The sequence below is a fragment of the Phalangium opilio genome, unplaced genomic scaffold (genome assembly GCF_054372755.1).
Source record: "Phalangium opilio isolate 3A_F unplaced genomic scaffold, DU_Popi_V2 ptg000091l_1, whole genome shotgun sequence".
Classification (NCBI taxonomy): Eukaryota; Metazoa; Arthropoda; class Arachnida; order Opiliones; family Phalangiidae; genus Phalangium; species Phalangium opilio.
The window spans coordinates 1,847,136-1,865,589 of NW_028324196.1; the positions used below are offsets into that span (position 1 = coordinate 1,847,136).

At 33.9% G+C, this 18,454-nt stretch overlaps 1 protein-coding gene across 1 annotated transcript; it reads right to left on the bottom strand.

Moving 5' to 3' along the window:
* Positions 1 to 10,423: 10,423 nt before the first annotated feature.
* On the bottom strand, positions 10,424 to 12,291 carry LOC149644107 (uncharacterized). Its single transcript, XM_089850513.1, has 5 exons — positions 11,559 to 12,291; positions 11,317 to 11,496; positions 11,190 to 11,261; positions 10,831 to 10,974; positions 10,424 to 10,768 (listed from the first exon to the last, which is right to left on the bottom strand). The coding sequence occupies exons 1-5, from the start codon at positions 11,609 to 11,611 to the stop codon at positions 10,504 to 10,506; spliced, it is 714 nt and encodes a 237-aa protein (XP_089706639.1). The 5' UTR covers positions 11,612 to 12,291; the 3' UTR covers positions 10,424 to 10,503.
* Positions 12,292 to 18,454: the final 6,163 nt, after the last annotated feature.

Genomic DNA, 18,454 nt, shown 5'->3' on the forward strand with positions numbered 1-18,454 from the left:
TAAATAACGAACATTTAATATGGAAACGATTATACTACAAGAAGAAACGTACAAGCAACAAGCCAAAATTACGAAAGGGTGATTTGGTGAGAATTACGTCCGACAAAGGCGCTTTTGGTAAAGGATACACTGGATATTGGACGAATGAAATTTTTGTCGTGCATAAAGTACTACTACGTACTCCAACTGCTTACATAATAAAAGACGAAAACGACGAAATAATAAAAGGATCATTCTACGAGCCGGAATTACAAAAAGTTGCTAAATGAACACGGAAGAATTAAACCTTTTTTTAAGCACAGATCCTCGAACGAGACCCTACTTCATAGGAGTGTTCCCGAAAGATATTTTACCCGACCCACCAGAACGGAAACCCTATTGTTTCGTGGTCAATTCGGAACCATCCTCAAACGAAGGATTGCATTGGTTAGGAGTCTATATCGATACTAACGATAACGGTTATTTCTTTTGCTCGTACGGTAAAGACCCTAGTTATTACGGTTTTAATCTATCAAGCTACGCTTCCAATTGGTATTACAATAATTGTCAAATACAGCCGAATAGTTCATTTACATGCGGGGGACACGTTATTTTTGTTTTAACAAGTTTGTGTCACGGATTTTCTTTTAATGAAATAATACGAGAATTGTACGACGTGAAAGATAAACCTTACAACGACGTGATTATTATGTTAAATATGTGTATACATTTATTGAATCAAGAGAAAAAATGAAATAAAATATTTTTTATTTTAAAAAAATTGGTACATTTTCATTTAGACCATTTTATCGGTGTTTTGACTTTTCGCAATTTCATACCAGTAAGGAGACGTCTCGGGCGATAAGGATGACCGTCACCATCATCACCATCATCACCCTCCTCCGCCTCCGGTACACCTCTGGTATATCGTCGATGTCTCTTCGTTTTCGGAGTCGACGTGAGTTTAGGTCGTGGGAATGACTTCTTAATCGTCGAGGGCACCCTCGAGGGTGACCTCGGCGTTGACCTTGAGAGGGCCAGGGGGGTCCCTTGAGGTGATTGTTGTTGCGAAGGAGGCTGTTGCAATACTGAAAACGGATTAGGTGTTAGAAATTGCGGTGGTTGAACGGGTTGTTGTTGTTGTTGAACTTGGAAAACTGGTGGAATATTTGCAACGTTGACGTTAGGAGGTTCTATCAGGCTCTTCATAGTCAAATACTTTTGTAAAGTTAATAAATAATGTCGAAGTTTATCCTCCGAAGAGGTGTTTTGTTTTAAAATCCGACTCATTTCACGATCCAACTCTGTCGCTTCTTTTTCAGCTCCCGATAAAACAGCGGATTCGGGTAGTAATACCATTCGTTTCATCTCGCTAATGAAGTGATGGTAGATATCAATGTCGGTACCAAAGCAGCTATTAACCCGGGTAAAAATCCTCCCGCCTGTTTTATAAGAAGTTTCCGTTTGTTTTTAGCCAGACCTCTTTTATTAGCGATTTTTCTTATATATACTCGATGTTTTTTAATATAAATTCTATCCTTTTCGGGTAAAGGAATATTTCCCTTTAACAAATTATAAAACGTGTTGTGAACGGCTTTGATTTGACTTTGCTTGGCTTTTTTCAGTACCTTGGTTAATTTTCCTCCGCCACTTTGACTGGCGCGTACCAATCCACGAAAAAATGGTAAATGTCTGTGTAACGGATGACGTCCTCTCTTTCGAATTTTTCGTTTAAAATTTCTTTTTAATACTTTTTTTAACAAACTCGATTTACGCTTTCTCTTAACCATTCCAACTCCTCGAACGTTCCAACGCGAAATAAAAGACATACGGAAACGATAAATAGTTTTATATACAAATTTTATTTGTCATCACATACAATAATCATATTTCCTTCATGCGGAAAAATATTTGTTCTTAAACGCAAATCATCGTGAATGTTTTGTTTTAAATCGATACACAAGTAAGAATAGGGAGTACCCTTGGTAACAAAATCATACGCTCTAGTTACGAGGTTTTTATTATTCGGAAATATTTGTCTGCTCAAGTAAGTTATTTGAGACCCGTCTCGCGGATTTTTAAAAACAATTATGTACGAAGAGTTAAGACTAATGGTTCGACTCTCTTTACCTTGACCAAAAAGATTTTGAGTTAAAAGAGCGACGGATAAATTTTTATGATGAGAGCCGACGCAAAATATATTAGCGATATGGGAACTATTATAACAAGAGAATGCCAGATCATCTATTATTAGAAAATTATTAATACTTTCATCCCAAAAGGAAGAATCATCCGGGGGGAGTCCTTCCATAAATTCAATGTTTTTAATTTCTTTTTTCGCAATGTCAAATTTCGGTTGATATTCTTTATAACAGTACACTATCCTGTCCGGAGGTGGTTCGATCAAACAATGGGCGTGTTTCAAAAGGTTAAATATCCACGTCGTTTTACCAGCCATAGTACTACCGGCCAGTAAAATTTGCATGGGGGCTTGGAATTTTATTCTACAAGCATCAAACATTTCTCAAAAAGTTTATTAAAATCGTCAATCCGTTTTTGAAATTGGAGTTTGTTTATTTCTCTCCAATTAACGCGATCTTCGTACGGAATAATAAAAACCACGGGGATATCGTCGAAAGTCACTTTTTTTCTTTTAGAGTTGAAATTCCGTGTTGAAAGCATCTATCGACGATTCGAGAATTAAATCGACGAAACTAGACGTAAACGTTTTGATGGATTCGTCAAAATATTCCACGATTTCTTCCTTTAATCTTCTCTTTTCCCCTTCTTCATCAGCCAGACTCACGTTAGTAATATCGAGTCCGAGAATATAATTACAAAATGGAGCTTGTTTTTGATGCACTTCGTGAGGATTAGTCTCATTCGATCCTCCCCAATCGAATAAGTTATGACAGCTGAAACACATGGTTTTTAAGCCGTCGTTTAAGTAAAAGAGACCCGACGCTGCTAGTTCCGCGGGGATAACTTCCAACTCCGACGAATTGGAAGTCCAATGACCATTGAATGATTTTAAACGTAGACTTTCACGATGCATCTTGCTTTAACGAGTATCCAAACGGATATGTTAAAAAATTGTCCGCGATTATTCTCTTATTAAAAGTCACGCCGAAACTTTTTTTCAGATTTCCTAAAAGTAGTTTCGCGCGAGCTTTGTCACGCACAACGTTAAAGGGGATTTCCAAAGTGTAACTAGTTCCCGGAGTGTCTAAAGCCGATTTGATCGAATCAAAGTTAATTATCTGTTCGTTTTTCCTGTTTAACGAAATTCCTTTCATTTTCGTAACGCAATGCCCGGTATTTGTTTTGTAACTGTACGATTTCGGACCCGAAGTAACGAATTCCGATATATACCCATTTGGAACTTCGTCGGTCCAATCACCCATAAATTGTCCGACGGGTGGAAGAAATTCGTCACTTTCTTTGTGAATAAATATAATACTATCCGTATCGCAGTACAAAACCCTTTCTTTTAATTTATTCAGAGTTCGAAATAATTCGATCCGACCGTACGAACTAACGAAACTCCCCAACACTGCCGATCCTTTGTAATATGTCGGGCAAAAATCTTTTTTGAATTTGTAGGTCATTAAACAAACGTCATCGTCGTTAATTGGCCGCATATCCGTTAATTCCAATGTCGGATCCATTATAATTTTAATGAAATCTTGATAATCCTTGACGAAAACCGATTTTGGTTTATCGTTGTTTAAGCAATGTCGACCCCATAACGAGTTTAAAGCTAATTTCGCCAACGCGCGTAGAGCTGAATTGTTTGTTACATCTTCGGGTCTAATCTCGATATCTTCTCGTTCTTTAATTAGTCTTAAATATTCCGTTTTTTCCTCGTCGGTGGTAACGTTGCGAGGCCAGCCAGAGTTTTGGATTTTTAGTTTCAAAAATGTATTAATGTAACTGCCGAAAAAACCAGGATCTTTATCCTTGATATAGGTGTACCTTTCGGGGTAATGGTGAACCTCGAAGATTTCCAATATAACGTAACCGGTTTCGACTGCCATGTATATTTCTGGGGTGGGCCAAATCCCTTCGAAAGCTCGCTCGGAGTCGTTATGCGCGCAGGCTGTTTGTATATCGTTTTCCACGCAAGTACGACACAAAGCGAAAAATAGTTTTTTTCTGGTTCGAATTGGTAATGCCGGTATGTAAGCGTCTTTCGGAGCTAATATTTTACAAGACATTACCCCAAAGTAATGATTCAAATCGAATGAAAAATCTCTCGTAATAATCTCCGGGTGATTTTTAGGATAGTCTCTGTTTTTACATACAAAGGGGTACAAACTACAAACATCGTAATATAGAATTTTTTCGTTTGGTTTGGTTTTATGATACAGCCTGAAGCATTCAGTACGACCACCGTATAATGCCGATCTTGGTCCTATCGGATCTCGAAAGTGTAACGAATCGCAAAACTTTCTTACCTCGATTCTGTTTTTCAACATTTCGTCAAACTCGCAACTCCATATTCTAACATATTCAGCGTTCGGCGCGTTACACATGATATCATCATCTCGATCCAGAGTTCTCTCGTATAAATTTTTAAACGTATCTTGCAATAACGGATTCCATTCGCCTCCTTTCGTATGTTTCGGACATCCGTGAATAAAATCTCCGTCAAATTGAAATATTATTTCGGGTTGAGAAGAATAACCATCTACCGGGTATCGTCCAATCTTTTTTTCCCCTTCCAACGAGAGAACCGATTGAATTTTTATTCCGCGTTCTTTTTCTTCCCACGCCAACCATTTTAAAGCGGATTTGCTTTGATTGTAGTTATTCCTGTAGCCGTTACACGGTACTACTCCGAGCGTAAATTCTTCCAAGTATTTATGAAGGAAAATATTCGTGCAGGCCCCCGCTATGGTTAAAGCGTTCATATTTAAAACATCGAAACCAGTTTCCTTCTCGAACAATTGTCTAAATTTATCCATACCCTGTTGTAAAACCTTAACATCCATGATAGTATAATATTCCAGTTCTTCGCGTAAATTATAGACCGATTGTCTCGATTTCGTCGCGTACCATTCGAGAAAATCTTTATAATCTTTTTCTTTCATATGTTCCGGTTGAAAATACTCTTTCGGCGGTAGTGGACCGACATAATCCAAAGTTTCTTCGGTGTGGAATATGTAAGGGAAAAATTCTTTTCTATTTTCGCCCAAAGAAAACGTCGCGGGGAACGATCTTAATGGTTGCGAGACGAAATTGAAAGAGTCGATAAATTTCATTTTTTGATTTTTCAAAAAAATGGCCAACATTTTGCTTCCGTCAAAAACAATATCCGGTATGATGTTCAATTTTAATAACCCACGAAGAATAAAGAACGAATCGAACCCTTTACTGTTATGAGCTAACAACGTAATATTTTCAAAAACCGGTTTAGTTGCTTTAAGCCGTTTTGTCGCGTGTTGGAAAACCATTTCTTTCGTCCGGAATAAATAATTTAGAAATTTATCGACGCAGTCGAACCCCCGAAATATCTCGTACTCGTAATTGTTCCCTTCATTTTCTTGCATAGCGCTTACGAGTAAGACAGGGACGTGTTCGTTATTTTTAACGATCGATTCGGTATCGAAATAACAATATCTGGTTTTTTCGTACGTTCTCGAAAGAGGCATAACGTAACAACGGTTCCTCTCGTGTACGCGTAAACAGTTTTTACATGGTTTCGAGCAAGAGTGTTTTTCTTTCAGTTCTAGTCCGCATTTTAAACACCTTTTAAAGTTATCGCACGTTCCGTTAGATATATGAAAATTCAAACATTCTTCTCCTTTAAAATAACGATGGCATTTTCGACATTTAACAGATTTAATTAGTTTATCTTCGTGGAATACATTTAAAGTTCTACATCTACTACATTTAACTCGAGTTTCGCAAAAGTGATTATTCTTTTGATTAGTTCCGTGAAATACTTTTAAACATTTAGAACAATAAGATATACCGCCAAACATTGTATGCAATTCCTTAACTACATGCACGTGATCATTAACTAACAATAGAAAAATTTGTTTTTCCTTGAAAGGTCCGACAAAATATTTTTCTAAATTATCAGCTCTGAATATAATAATTTGATATTCGTTTAAGTAAGTTTGAAAATTTTGAATATCTAATAAATTAACGGTATCCGGAGAAATATTAGCGTTTTTATATAATTGCTCCGCTTTTTCTTTTTGGAGGGGGTGATTACATTTTTTTATCTTTCTAAAATAATTAATTGACTCGTTCGTTGGTTGATACTTTTCATTCGTATTCTTTTCGAATCTCTTATCAGCCAAATAAATTCCTATCACCAAAGCTCTTCCAAAACATAAGTTGTCGGTATTGTCAATGTAAATATAATTTGGACTCGTTTTTATAAACGTATCCAAAATTACTATATTTCTATTTTTTAATGATTTTGATCGATGTCCAACGGGTACGTCGCAATGTAAAAAAATAACGTCAAAAACTAAAGAGCTTTGTAAATGGAAATTTCGATTTGATTGCGCAACTTGACTTATAGCTCCTATTACTCTTTCAGCCGTTAATTCATTAATATTCATAAACCTTAAATTTATCGGACTATCCAACTCATCCGAACGAATACAAAATCTAACTCTATTATATCCTTGCTGGTTGCGTAATAATTCAAAGAGTATGGAATTAATTATACTAACAAACGTTTCGTTTACTTCGGTTAATTTAATATGTTCTAAATTTTTAAATTTAATTTTACATTCTACTTGATTACATTTGTATTTTCTTGATTTTTTATCTAATATTTTTTCGCAAGTATAAAATTGTTTAGGATTAGCTTTAACGCTTAAATTTAGCGGTTCTTCATTTTCGGAATCGCTCGAACTACTCATCTTTAAATGAGTAAGTTTATCAAATTGTTTAGAGTTTTATATATTTTTTTTTCGTTTTTCTTCTTTTTCTTTTAAATCGATTTCGACTCTGTGTTGTAACATGTGTGGGCAAGGTGCTAGTTGTTTTCTGGTGGGATGATTTTCCGGTCCCGAGTAGTCCCTTTCAATTTCCTCGGAAAAATTACGACCAGCGATGGGAACGTTTCCACACCTCATTCCTGACCGAAAAACAAATCTGCATAACGGTTGTTCGTAGCCATGAACAGCCATTGGATGATTGTCGGCTCTCCATCCAGTCAAGGTGGTAAGGCAAGAAAAACAACGAACGGTTTTAGGACTAATGCAATAAAAACCGCTAGCTGTCATGTCATCCACGCTAATACCTTCGACAGACCATATCTTGAACGTAGATAATCTATTAACTTCGAGTCTCATATCTATCCCATCCACCATGTAATAATTGTCTTCTTTTTTTTATGTTAAATAGTAGTAGTAATTGATATATTGGGTATATAGTATATATAGATACGTTAATAGATATACGAGTAATAGATATTGGGATTCCATATTGATTAATTATTCGTTTTTGTTAAAAAACGAATAATTTTTCGTGATCTTGTCGGGATTATCGATGATATGCTTGGCGATCTTGTTCACGATAGATCGAATTTGTTTACATTCGACGCTATCTTTAGACGCGACAAATCTTAATCTTCTTCCATCGCATTGCCAAATATCTTTATTATCTCTATCTTTTATATCCTCGTACTTGTATATTTGAATATCGAAATAAAAATCGTCATGCGACGCTGGTAATGAAGTCACGTAACTAGCTAAACCTCGTTTAATATCGTATCGAGGGACAATGCCGGTTTTTTCGATAGTATTTTCCTCTTTAACGTTTTTAATTTGCTCAAAAATATCTATCTCCTCCTCATCATCTGATATATTAAGTTTTCGCTTACCGAGTGAAGATGAAGATGCCATAACGAACGTCGAGTGAAGAACGAATGAAATATCCGAAAATCCCGAGAGTTTATATACACCGTCCCCTGCCGCCCCCGGGGGAGGGGGGTGACACACGGCGTCCCCGCGCGCTAGCGCGCGGGGAACGCTTAATTATACGGTTAAAAATATTTTTTTCCCAGTAATAATTACGATAGGAATTCTCGTAGATAATTATAGCCTCTATAAAATTTTTTAAAAGTTGGAATTCTCGTGGATAATTATACGATACCTCTTGGTTATAAAAATATATTTTGAATTCTCGTCGTTAATGATACTTAATGATACCTCTTGGTTATAAAATATATTTTGAATTCTCGTCGTTAATGATACTTAATGATACCTCTTGGTTATAAAATATATTTTGAATTCTCGTCGTTAATGATACTTAATGATACCCTAGGTATATACAATGTAACAAAAATAATTGCTGGCTGTGGGTATACTTTTTAATGATGGGTATACGATTTCAAACACCTGGATACCCCTAGGTTATCAAATATATTTTTTAAAAGTAATTTACCGAGAATTCTAGTCGTTAATTATACTTAATGATACTTTTAGGTTGTAAAATATATTTTTTGTATTACAATGTATCAAAAATAATTGCCTTTTTTTATCTGGCTGCGGGTATACTTTTTAATGATATTAGATATACGATTGGAACACCTGAATTCCCCTAGGTTACAAAATATATTTTTTAAATTACATTGTATCAAAAAAATAATTGCTTTTTTATACGATACACCTGGGTGTAATTACCGAGAAGTATTTTTTGCTTCGATTTGGGTGGAGTTTATGTAGAAGGCTAAAAGACGCTTTCCAATACACGTCCTACACAGATGGAAAGCTTTAATTGGTATTTAATGGTTTTATAAAAAACGAAAAAGTGTGGGAATTTAAACAGGGATTTTTCGGGGGAAAGGTGCTCCGATCTTAAAATGGATGATATTTTTTGGAAAAAGGTCGAAGGGTCAAAATTATACTTTCAAAAATCACGTGTGAATTCTCCCAAGGTTTTTATTTTCTCGTAATTATCAGGTATAAGAATTTCTATCGCTTAAGGGTAATATTATGGAATTTTTAAGTGGAGATATTTTACTATAAAAAGACCCCGAGTTTTTGTTAGGAAAGTCAATCGAAAGTAAATGTTTGAAACTGCACTGCTCGTTCCTGAATAAAAATACCCGTGATGTGTTGTGAGTAATACTATTTTTATAAAAATATGGCTATGTTTCGCGATTTGAACTTACACTTAACAAAAAGCGGTGTAACGGTAACTGTTTGTCCGCGGGGAAGAGACGTAGAACCAACAGTTATTGTTGAAAGTGGAAACTTTATTTTAATACCGTATAAAATATGGTACATCTTGAACAAACGTAAATCTGAATTCGCGGCCTGTATGCAGAAATCGTCAATTAAATTTTTACGTTGTCAAAACATCTATATATCTATTACGAATTTGGGTCTTGTCTTTACGTATGACGAAAGCGTTCCAGTAACAATTAAACCCGAAGTATTTGCGCTTATTATGCAAGACCCCATGAACGGGTTTATTTCAACCCATATTAACTTTATTATTAATCAAAGAATTTTCATAAAAAATATGCTACTCACCTTTCGAATTCTTTTGGGTGATTTTGAAAAAAAACTATTGGATGTTAAACGCGAGTATAAAACTACCTTACACGCATTTTGCAGCACGTTAAATTTAACCGATCTGTTAAAATCTTACGAAAATAATTTACGTAATCCTCAAAATATTCAATGTGTTTTAAGCATTCAACAAATGATTTCGTACTGTTTAATTGAATTTTAAAAAATCTTTTAATAACATGTAAAATTAAAATACAACAATAATAAATGGTATATATTTGGAAAAAGTTAATATTTTTTAGAAAAAGAGTTAAACATTTAAAGGATAATCAAAAATTTCCATAAATGCCGTATTAATATCATCGGGATGGCCGCGACAGGGGTAATGAATATTAACCATAAAAACGGGGAAGCAAATACCCACTATCTTATTATAGCGGGGACAGGATAGAGTTCTACAATAGAAAGCCTTTGAAATATTTCTATCGATTTCAGACACCTCTCTTCCTTTACAAACGCAGCACGGTACGAATACGTATGAATGAGTTTCGAAGATTCTAAAATACATAGCTACTTTTACTTAACTATAGTTTTTAATGGTACAAATATCACTTACCCTGCAGATGCCCTTTCTACCGCTAAAGCTGCGGTAATTTCTAACGGTATTTGGGTTCTATAAAAAAACACTCTTAAGAAACTAGAAGCTTAAAAACAACTAGTAAACTTTTAGCTTACAGAGAGTCCATCTCCTGTAACTGCGGCTGAGGATTATCTTCTGGGATACCCATGTTTTTTAAGACTTTCTCGGATGAAGCGTTAAAAGAAAATGATAAAGTTTTCCCCTAGATTTCTACTATTTAAAGAATTATTATAAGGCGTTGTCAAGGATAACAACTTTCCTAGCTTTAATTTTTGATATTCGAGAGGCTCTTGAAAAACATTAGTTACAGTGTTCGTATTTTAGTGGGGATTTTTAATAGAATGTTTAAGCTTCATATAAATGACGAGACATTTTTTCTTAAAAACTTATATATATATTTTATTCATTTATTTGATAGACATAATTAGGAATATTTCTAAGATAGAGAGGTGAAGCGAATCTAGAATTGAGAAGAAGGTCAATAGGCAAGTAATATTCATAGTAGTTGAGACAGATAATTGATTGATAGAGAGGACAGTCTTCGTGGTTGCAGAAGTAGAGCTTGTAGTGCGTAGTTTGAAGTTGATATTGGATTGACAGAGAATAGTTCGTTGGAGAGTAGTTTTTACAGCGAGGACAGGGGGTGATTCGAGAGTACATGTAGCTATAATAAAAAATATATAAGTAAAATCGGTTTTTTAAAACAAAAAAGGTTTTTTAACTTACTTTAGATCAATTTCGTCATCCGTGGCGTGTAGGTCTTCTTGTAGAAAGTAATTGTAGGATTTAGGAAGATGGGCGTTGTTAATGTAGTAAGAGTTAGTGGATGTTTGATAGATATTAACTGGATGGAATTGTCCTTCCATCCAGCTGAGACAAATTAATGTATGGTAGAGAATACAGTTGTGGTTCATGCAGTAAAATAATTTAAAGGATATAGTATTAGTATTTATTATTCCGGAAAAGGTACGAAAATTATATTGGAAGTGGTTACTGGATGAACAGGGAGTAATATAAGAATACATGGCGCTGTAAAAATCTATATTAATTTCGATTAAAATTAACAAAATAGTTTTTTAGCTTACTCTAAATTAATTTCTACATCTTCGGTATCTGAATAAAATGCATTTTCATTCTCGTCATCACTTTCGGATGCGCTATATAAAACAGTATTAGTATATATCTTGCTAGATATAAGACAAAAAAACTTACGTTTCTTCAGATGATTCCGTAGAGACCACATCCGGGTCGTCCGCTTCGGCGAACATATCAATACTCGCGATTAATTCGTTTATTTCCTCCTCCACTCCATCTGGGATATCATCTTCCTCGAGGATGATGATTGGATCAACTTCCAATTCATCATCGATATCCCAGAGTTGGGGTAGAGCGCTATATATAAAATAGATCCGGTATTAAAAAATAATTTTAACTTGTTAGCTAAAATAACTTACAATTCCTCAGCCGGTTGAACAGCGTTTGAGTCAAAAGATTTTGCTGGACACATTTTTTCTAGTAGTACTCTAGACTTTGAAGATATTTTCAAACTTAAAGTTTTTTTGCGTTATGATGTGAAACTTTGAAATCCGTTCAGTTTATATATGAAATTTTCAAGGTTGTTAGCTTAAGAAGTCTAGTTAGGAATTTGTAATGAGCGTCGAGGTCATCCCTGGTTTTCTTAGAAAAATATTTAACTGTTGGTTTTTTATGTATTAACGACTTTAAAGAAGGGTCCATATTAATGAGCGTCCCTATCGAAAAATATTTATCAGTCGTTTTAAGAAGGGTGCATATTATAAATGTATAATTTTAAAAGAGGCCCTCACAACGTGCGTGTTTCTTATAAGATATTATTACTTTTCAGACTTGAATGAAAAACAATTTTCGGAATTAAATACCACAGGCCAAACTGAGTTACAGAGTGGTCAGGATCTAAACTGTCTTTTTTGTGAAAAAGACGATATTGCTAGTTTCTCATCTATTGGTGGTGAAATTCATTACTGTGTGAATACCGAGTGCGTTAAATTTAAACGGGCTATATACAAACAGTACGGTAAAGTGTTAATTAGCAATATTGAAAACGCTTACGCGATTTTGGACAATAGTTTTTTTTGTATAAACTGTAATCAGTTTTGTTACAAAAACCAACGTCAAGAAAAAGAGTGTTCATATTGGGATAGTGAAGAGGAACCAAATTACTATCTCTGCTCTTTCCGTAAACACAAATGAAGGAAATTTGTTCGTTCAACCTATCAAACATTTTAAAAGTCGATAACGATTGCAAAACTATTGTTCCTCGGTTGGGTACATTATGTTTAATCGAAATTGAAGACAATCGTCAGAAATTTGCGCAAAAGTATAAAATAACCCATACCGTGATTAGAAAACTCGTTTGCGAAGAAATTTTGAAAAACAAGTTTGAGTGTTATGTTGTAGAACTATCTTGGTATTCTTATAGATATGCTTGGACATTTCTAAAACCAATTGATACAGTAAATTGTGGTCAGCACGTACCGACTACTACATGTAAATTAGGTCGGATTCACAAGTACTATAAAAAACAAAACTGGCGTTGTCAACATCGTGAAGAGGCGGCCTACGTTCTGGGATACGTTTGTCACGACAGCGACGCTGTTCAAGCAGTGCTTAACACGGCTATTGTTAAAATCACTTACGAATTCAACTCTACGCTGACGTATAAAAACCCATTTCGTAGGAATTACGCAACATCTAACAGCTTCACCACAAATTTCATGAAGCTGTTATATATAAAAGTTGTAATCAATTCTTTACGGTTCGGCAATTACTCATTATCATCCTTATCAGATAACTTGTCTACATTTAAGAGGAAATTTTATTTGACTCGATACTGTATTTTTATAAACGATGAATTTTGTGACGAAGAAACACTTGATAACGTGTCTGAAGTGATTTTTTCAAAGAATGCCAGCAATAAATCTTACGAAGATTTTCAAAATGCCAATCCATCTTTCCTAGAACTTGAAGGTGAAGATTGGGATTGGTAAGGATTTGCAAGATAGTGAACCATCATTTACCTTTTAGTGAAATAAAAATTCAAAAAATGGATTCCGGGGTTGGAGAATGCATGCATCACATGGTTTTTGGTTCAAGTAACAATATAAATTATCGATTTTCGAGTTACGCGTGTGGCGAAGCTTTTTGTATTAAATCACAAGCTGCGAACGCGATACCTCGGTTAGGTACGTTATGCCTGATCGAAATTGAGGACAATCGTAAAAAGTTTGAAGGAAACAATCTAATATCGAAGTATGCTATTGCTCAACTTGTACACAGTGAAATGTTAAAAAACTTGTGGACCAACAACATTGTTAAAGTATCTCGTAACCGATATGATTTTTGGAGAGATGTAGTCTCGATCGATACCAGGGATTGCGGACGTTACATCTTGACTACGGAGTGTAAACTAGGACGTTTACATAAATACTACCCTCATGAACTTGATCAATGTCAACATTCGAGTCAAGCAGCGTACGTTTTAGGGTATGTGTGTCACGATCAAGCGAGTGTTGAATCGGTATTAAACACAGCAATTATAAAACTTTTGTATGAATTTAACACTCGTTTGATCATAAAGGATAAAAATGGCAATTATGATTACTTCTATTATATTAATGGTGATCCCCGTATTAGTTATACTGTTAATGTGATAAAGTTATTATATATTAACGTAGTTATTGAAGAATTGCATAACTTTAATCATTCGTTAATGGATTTAACTTTCACTTTCGAAAAAATGAAAATAAAATTTAATCTCTTTACAGAATCTAAAAATATTCCAAGAATTTTGAGAGATAAAATCGGTTTAATATATGACCCCACTTTTAAAGTATTTTCAAAAGACGCTATTGATTATGCACGCCTAGAGTTGCAAAAAATAGAACAAAAACTGTTATATTCATTTCCAAGTTTTTGGAATTATTTTCACAGAATTTAACCCCAGAAAGAACGCTGTCAATTATACTTTACAAGATAGTGAACCTTTTGGTGAAATAAAAATTCAAAATGGACGTACCGAACGTTTTTGCTGTTGAATCACGTAAAAATGTAAATCATCGGTTTTCGAGTTACGTGTGTTACAAACCTATTAGTATTAAATCAGAAGGTGCAAACGCGATACCTCGATTAGGTACATTATGTTTGATCGAAATTGAGAACAATCGTATAAAGTTTGAAGGAAACAATCAAATATCAAAGCATGTTATTAATCAACTTGTACGTCGCGAAATGTTTAAAAACTTGTGGACTATCAACACCGTTAAAGTATCTTACTACCGAAGTGTATATTATCGCACACGAAATGATGGTGGTGAATGGGCGGAATTGGCCTCTATCGACACCAGAAATTGTGGACGCTACGTTTTTAGTACGGAATGTAAACTAGGAAGTATACATAAATACGACCCTAATGAACTTGATCAATGTCAAGATTCGAATGCAGCAGCGCACGTTCTAGGATACGTTTGTCACGATCAAGCTAGTGTTGAATCGGTATTAAATACTGCAATTATAAAACTTTTGTATGAATTCAACACTAGTTTGATCATAAAGAACAGACAACACAATGACACCCCCTGGAATATATATATTATTACACCTATTAGTTATACTATTAATTTGTTAAAGTTATTATATATTAACGTAGTTATTGAAGAATTGCATAGATATAGGTATTCTTTAATGTTTTTAACTTTCACTTTCGAAAAATTTAAAAATAAATTTACTCTCATTACAAGATCTCCATATCTTCCAGATATTTTGGAAGGTAGAGATAGAGATGGACACCTAATATTAGCGTATGACCCCACTTTTAATGTGTTTTCAAAAGACGCTGTTGATTATTATCATCGTCAAGACTTGGAACAGATGGAAACACGCTTTTTAAATTTATTTCCAAATTTTTGGAATGTTTATCGCAGAATTTAATCGTGATGTAATCAATACAAATAAACATTGTTTTTTAAAAAATTTATTTCATCCTTTGATTTCTTTTTTACACCATTGACACAATCCTTTTTTAAAAATTAATCTTGTTGATTTGTTTTTTACAATATAGACACAATCCTGATCTTATTAAAAATAAATCCGGTAGTATATATGGTAACATTAAAGGGTATAAACCTAATATCGCATAGCTGTCATTCCTTGTCCACAATGCTGTAATTAACCCAATAGGTATAGTTATAGGTAAAAAAACAAGAAATGTACCAACTCTAAAAGAATATGAAATTGCAACCTCAAAACCCCGTAATATACAACATCTATTATTACAATATTCTTCAGTCTTGGGTTTGCTTGTAGTTGAAACGTATTTCTCCGTTGGTGGTACATCTCTACCTATCTCATCGATAGAACAATGTATAGGTATGTTGCATGTCGAAAACCCTTTCACAATTGGGCATTCCGGGGAATATTTCCGATGCTCCTCATTTACTTTATCATTAGCTTTCCAACTATGTAATGTTATATCGCAATAAAAACATTTAACGGCGTCGCCTTTCTTTAAATAATAAAAACCATGTTTCGCAAACTCTGACGGTCTTATATTACTAACGGGGTAATCTTTAAAAGTTTCGAGCCGTAGTTTTTCCCAGTTCATTATAGCTTTACGTTTTGTCCCGAACTAATATAATTTCAAACCCTGTTGCTGATATATCTTACAAATTTTACCTACGTCACAACACCACACGTGACTCACACGTGACTCGCATTTGATTGACAGGCGTGGGATTCTGAATTATGCAAATTATAATCATTTTCGCTTCATTTGCATGGTTTAAGGTCGGATCTCTGAATTATACAAATTTAGATCCTAATTTGCATAGTCAAAAGTGGGATTTCTGAATTATGCAAATTTGGATCATTTTCGGCTAATTTGCATGCCTAAAAGTGTGGTAACTTACTACTTGCATGGCCGTTGAGGGGTCGGACGTTCGGCATTTTAGTGTACGGGATTTTGACATCTCAAGATTTTGAGATTTTCCCCAGATTTTGAGATTCTGACTGAGATTTTAGAAATCTTGAAATCTAGTTCAAGATTTTAAGATTTCGGGATTTTCAATGAGATTTTCAGATTTTGAACGCGATTTCCAGATTTCGAATCAGATTTCGGGATTTTGAAGGAGATTTTCAGATTTTGAGGAAATTTTCGGATTTTTGATGAAATTTTGGGTATTTGCAGGGGATATCAAGATTTACTATTAACTTCCGGTGTTCAAAGGATATTTCGAGATTTTGAAATATACGTTTAGGTTTTAGACTATAAATTGGTTTTAATTTACCGTAATGAATACTGGAGAAAAATCGACAAAAATAGTCTAATTTGTAATACAGTACTCTTATATAGCGCAGGCGCTAAAAAGCGAGATGGAAGGCAGAGTTTTACCCCCGTGTGTTTCCCTCTTAATTTTATGCAAAACGTGTATTATAAGCGTGGGGGTTTTCAGATTTTGATATTTAGGCTGAGATTTCGGGATTTTGCGTTAAGATTTCAGAATTTCTAGATTTTAATGTGATATTTCGGGATTTTAGGTAAAGATTTCGAGATTTTCAGATTTTAAGGCGAGGATTTTGGGATTTTTAGATTTTGACGTGAGAGTTCGGGATTTTGAGATTTTATGGGTAAGATTTCGGGATTTCGAGATTTTCGAGAGAGATTTTAAATAGATTTCAAACGAACTGTACGGGACTTTGACAAACGTCCGACCCCTCGTTGTTCCATGAAGAAGAAATTTTTTTTTTGTACTTTTCGGGTCACTATTTTAGGCAGACAAAGTTATGTGTTTCTTATTTTTCATAGAATTAATATGATAATCAAAAGAGTTTAGTTTATCAAAACTTTTTTGACGGTTTTAGGACAATATCAAACCTTTTGTAATATTTTTCAAAGTACAGTCGCGGAAATAAGTTTCGGATCATTTTCAATCGACGATATTTTCATGATGGATCGTCGTATCGCAAAATTTTTGACATTATTAGTTAAGTGTGAATGTTAAGAATAGGTCAACACCTTGTTTTTGAAAATCAGAAAATTATTGGGCTCGTGACTACTAAAAAACCAAAAAATCACTTTTCGACCAATCAAAATCCTCGCGTCACGTGACATTTTTTAGATGCATCACATAGCTCGCGTCATTTGGAAACGAACCCTTTTTGAAATTTTAAAATCGGTTCAGCCGTTCAAAAGTTATGGCGTAAAATGTGACTGGATTTTGGTCACAAATTAAGCCTAACGTCCAAAAGATTGTTTAAGAAAAGCCAATGAAGCCAAAGGCGGGTAATGTTATTTCAATGGAAAAAGGAAAAACACAAAAAAAATTGCTTTTGAAAAATATTATAAAATTGAGTAACTAATATAAAAATTGATTAATTAAAATAAAAATTGATTAATTAAAATTAAAACTCATTGAATCAAATTAAAATTGATTAAACCAAATTAAAATTGATTAAACCAAATTAAAATTGATTAAACCAAATTAAAATTGATTAAATCAAATTAAAATTGATTAAATCAAATTAAAATTGATTAAACCAAATTAAAATTGATTAAACCAAATTAAAATTGATTAAATCAAATTAAAATTGATTAAATCAAATTAAAATTGATTAAATCAAATTAAAATTGATTAAATCAAATTAAAATTGATTAAATCAAATTAAAATTGATTAAATCAAATTAAAATTGATTAAATCAAATTAAAATTGATTAAACCAAATTAAAATTGATTAAACCAAATTAAAATTGATTAAACCAAATTAAAATTGATTAAACCAAATTAAAATTGATTAAATCAAGTTAAAATTGATGAAATCGTATTTTACAATTGAAATCTACGAGGAGACTGTCGCCATCGCTTCGAAGGGAGGTTTTAAGTGTTATCGATGGACCAAAAAAATAGTACCGGAAATAGACCTGGCCACAAATTTTTGATCACGTGATTTTTTAGATACATAATATTCCTCAGTTTGCACTCCCTATTATAAATTCTCTCTGATGGTGTTATCGTAAATTCTCTCTGATGGTGTTATCGTAAATTCTCTCTGATGGTGTTATCGTAAATTCTCTCTGATGGTGTTATCGTAAATTCTCTCTGATGGTGTTATCGTAAATTCTCTCTGATGGTGTTATCGTTTTTAATCCTTCACCTTTCCAAAACTGAAGAAGGTCATTCTTCCCAAGAATTAATCAGATACGAAACATTTTTGAGTTTAATTCCGCTTATCAATTTTGAAGATAGGACAGGTAGTCAACGAAAACAACAAACCACTTGAAAGACGCGTACCTTTTACCTTAGCTTAGCCTGGATATGAT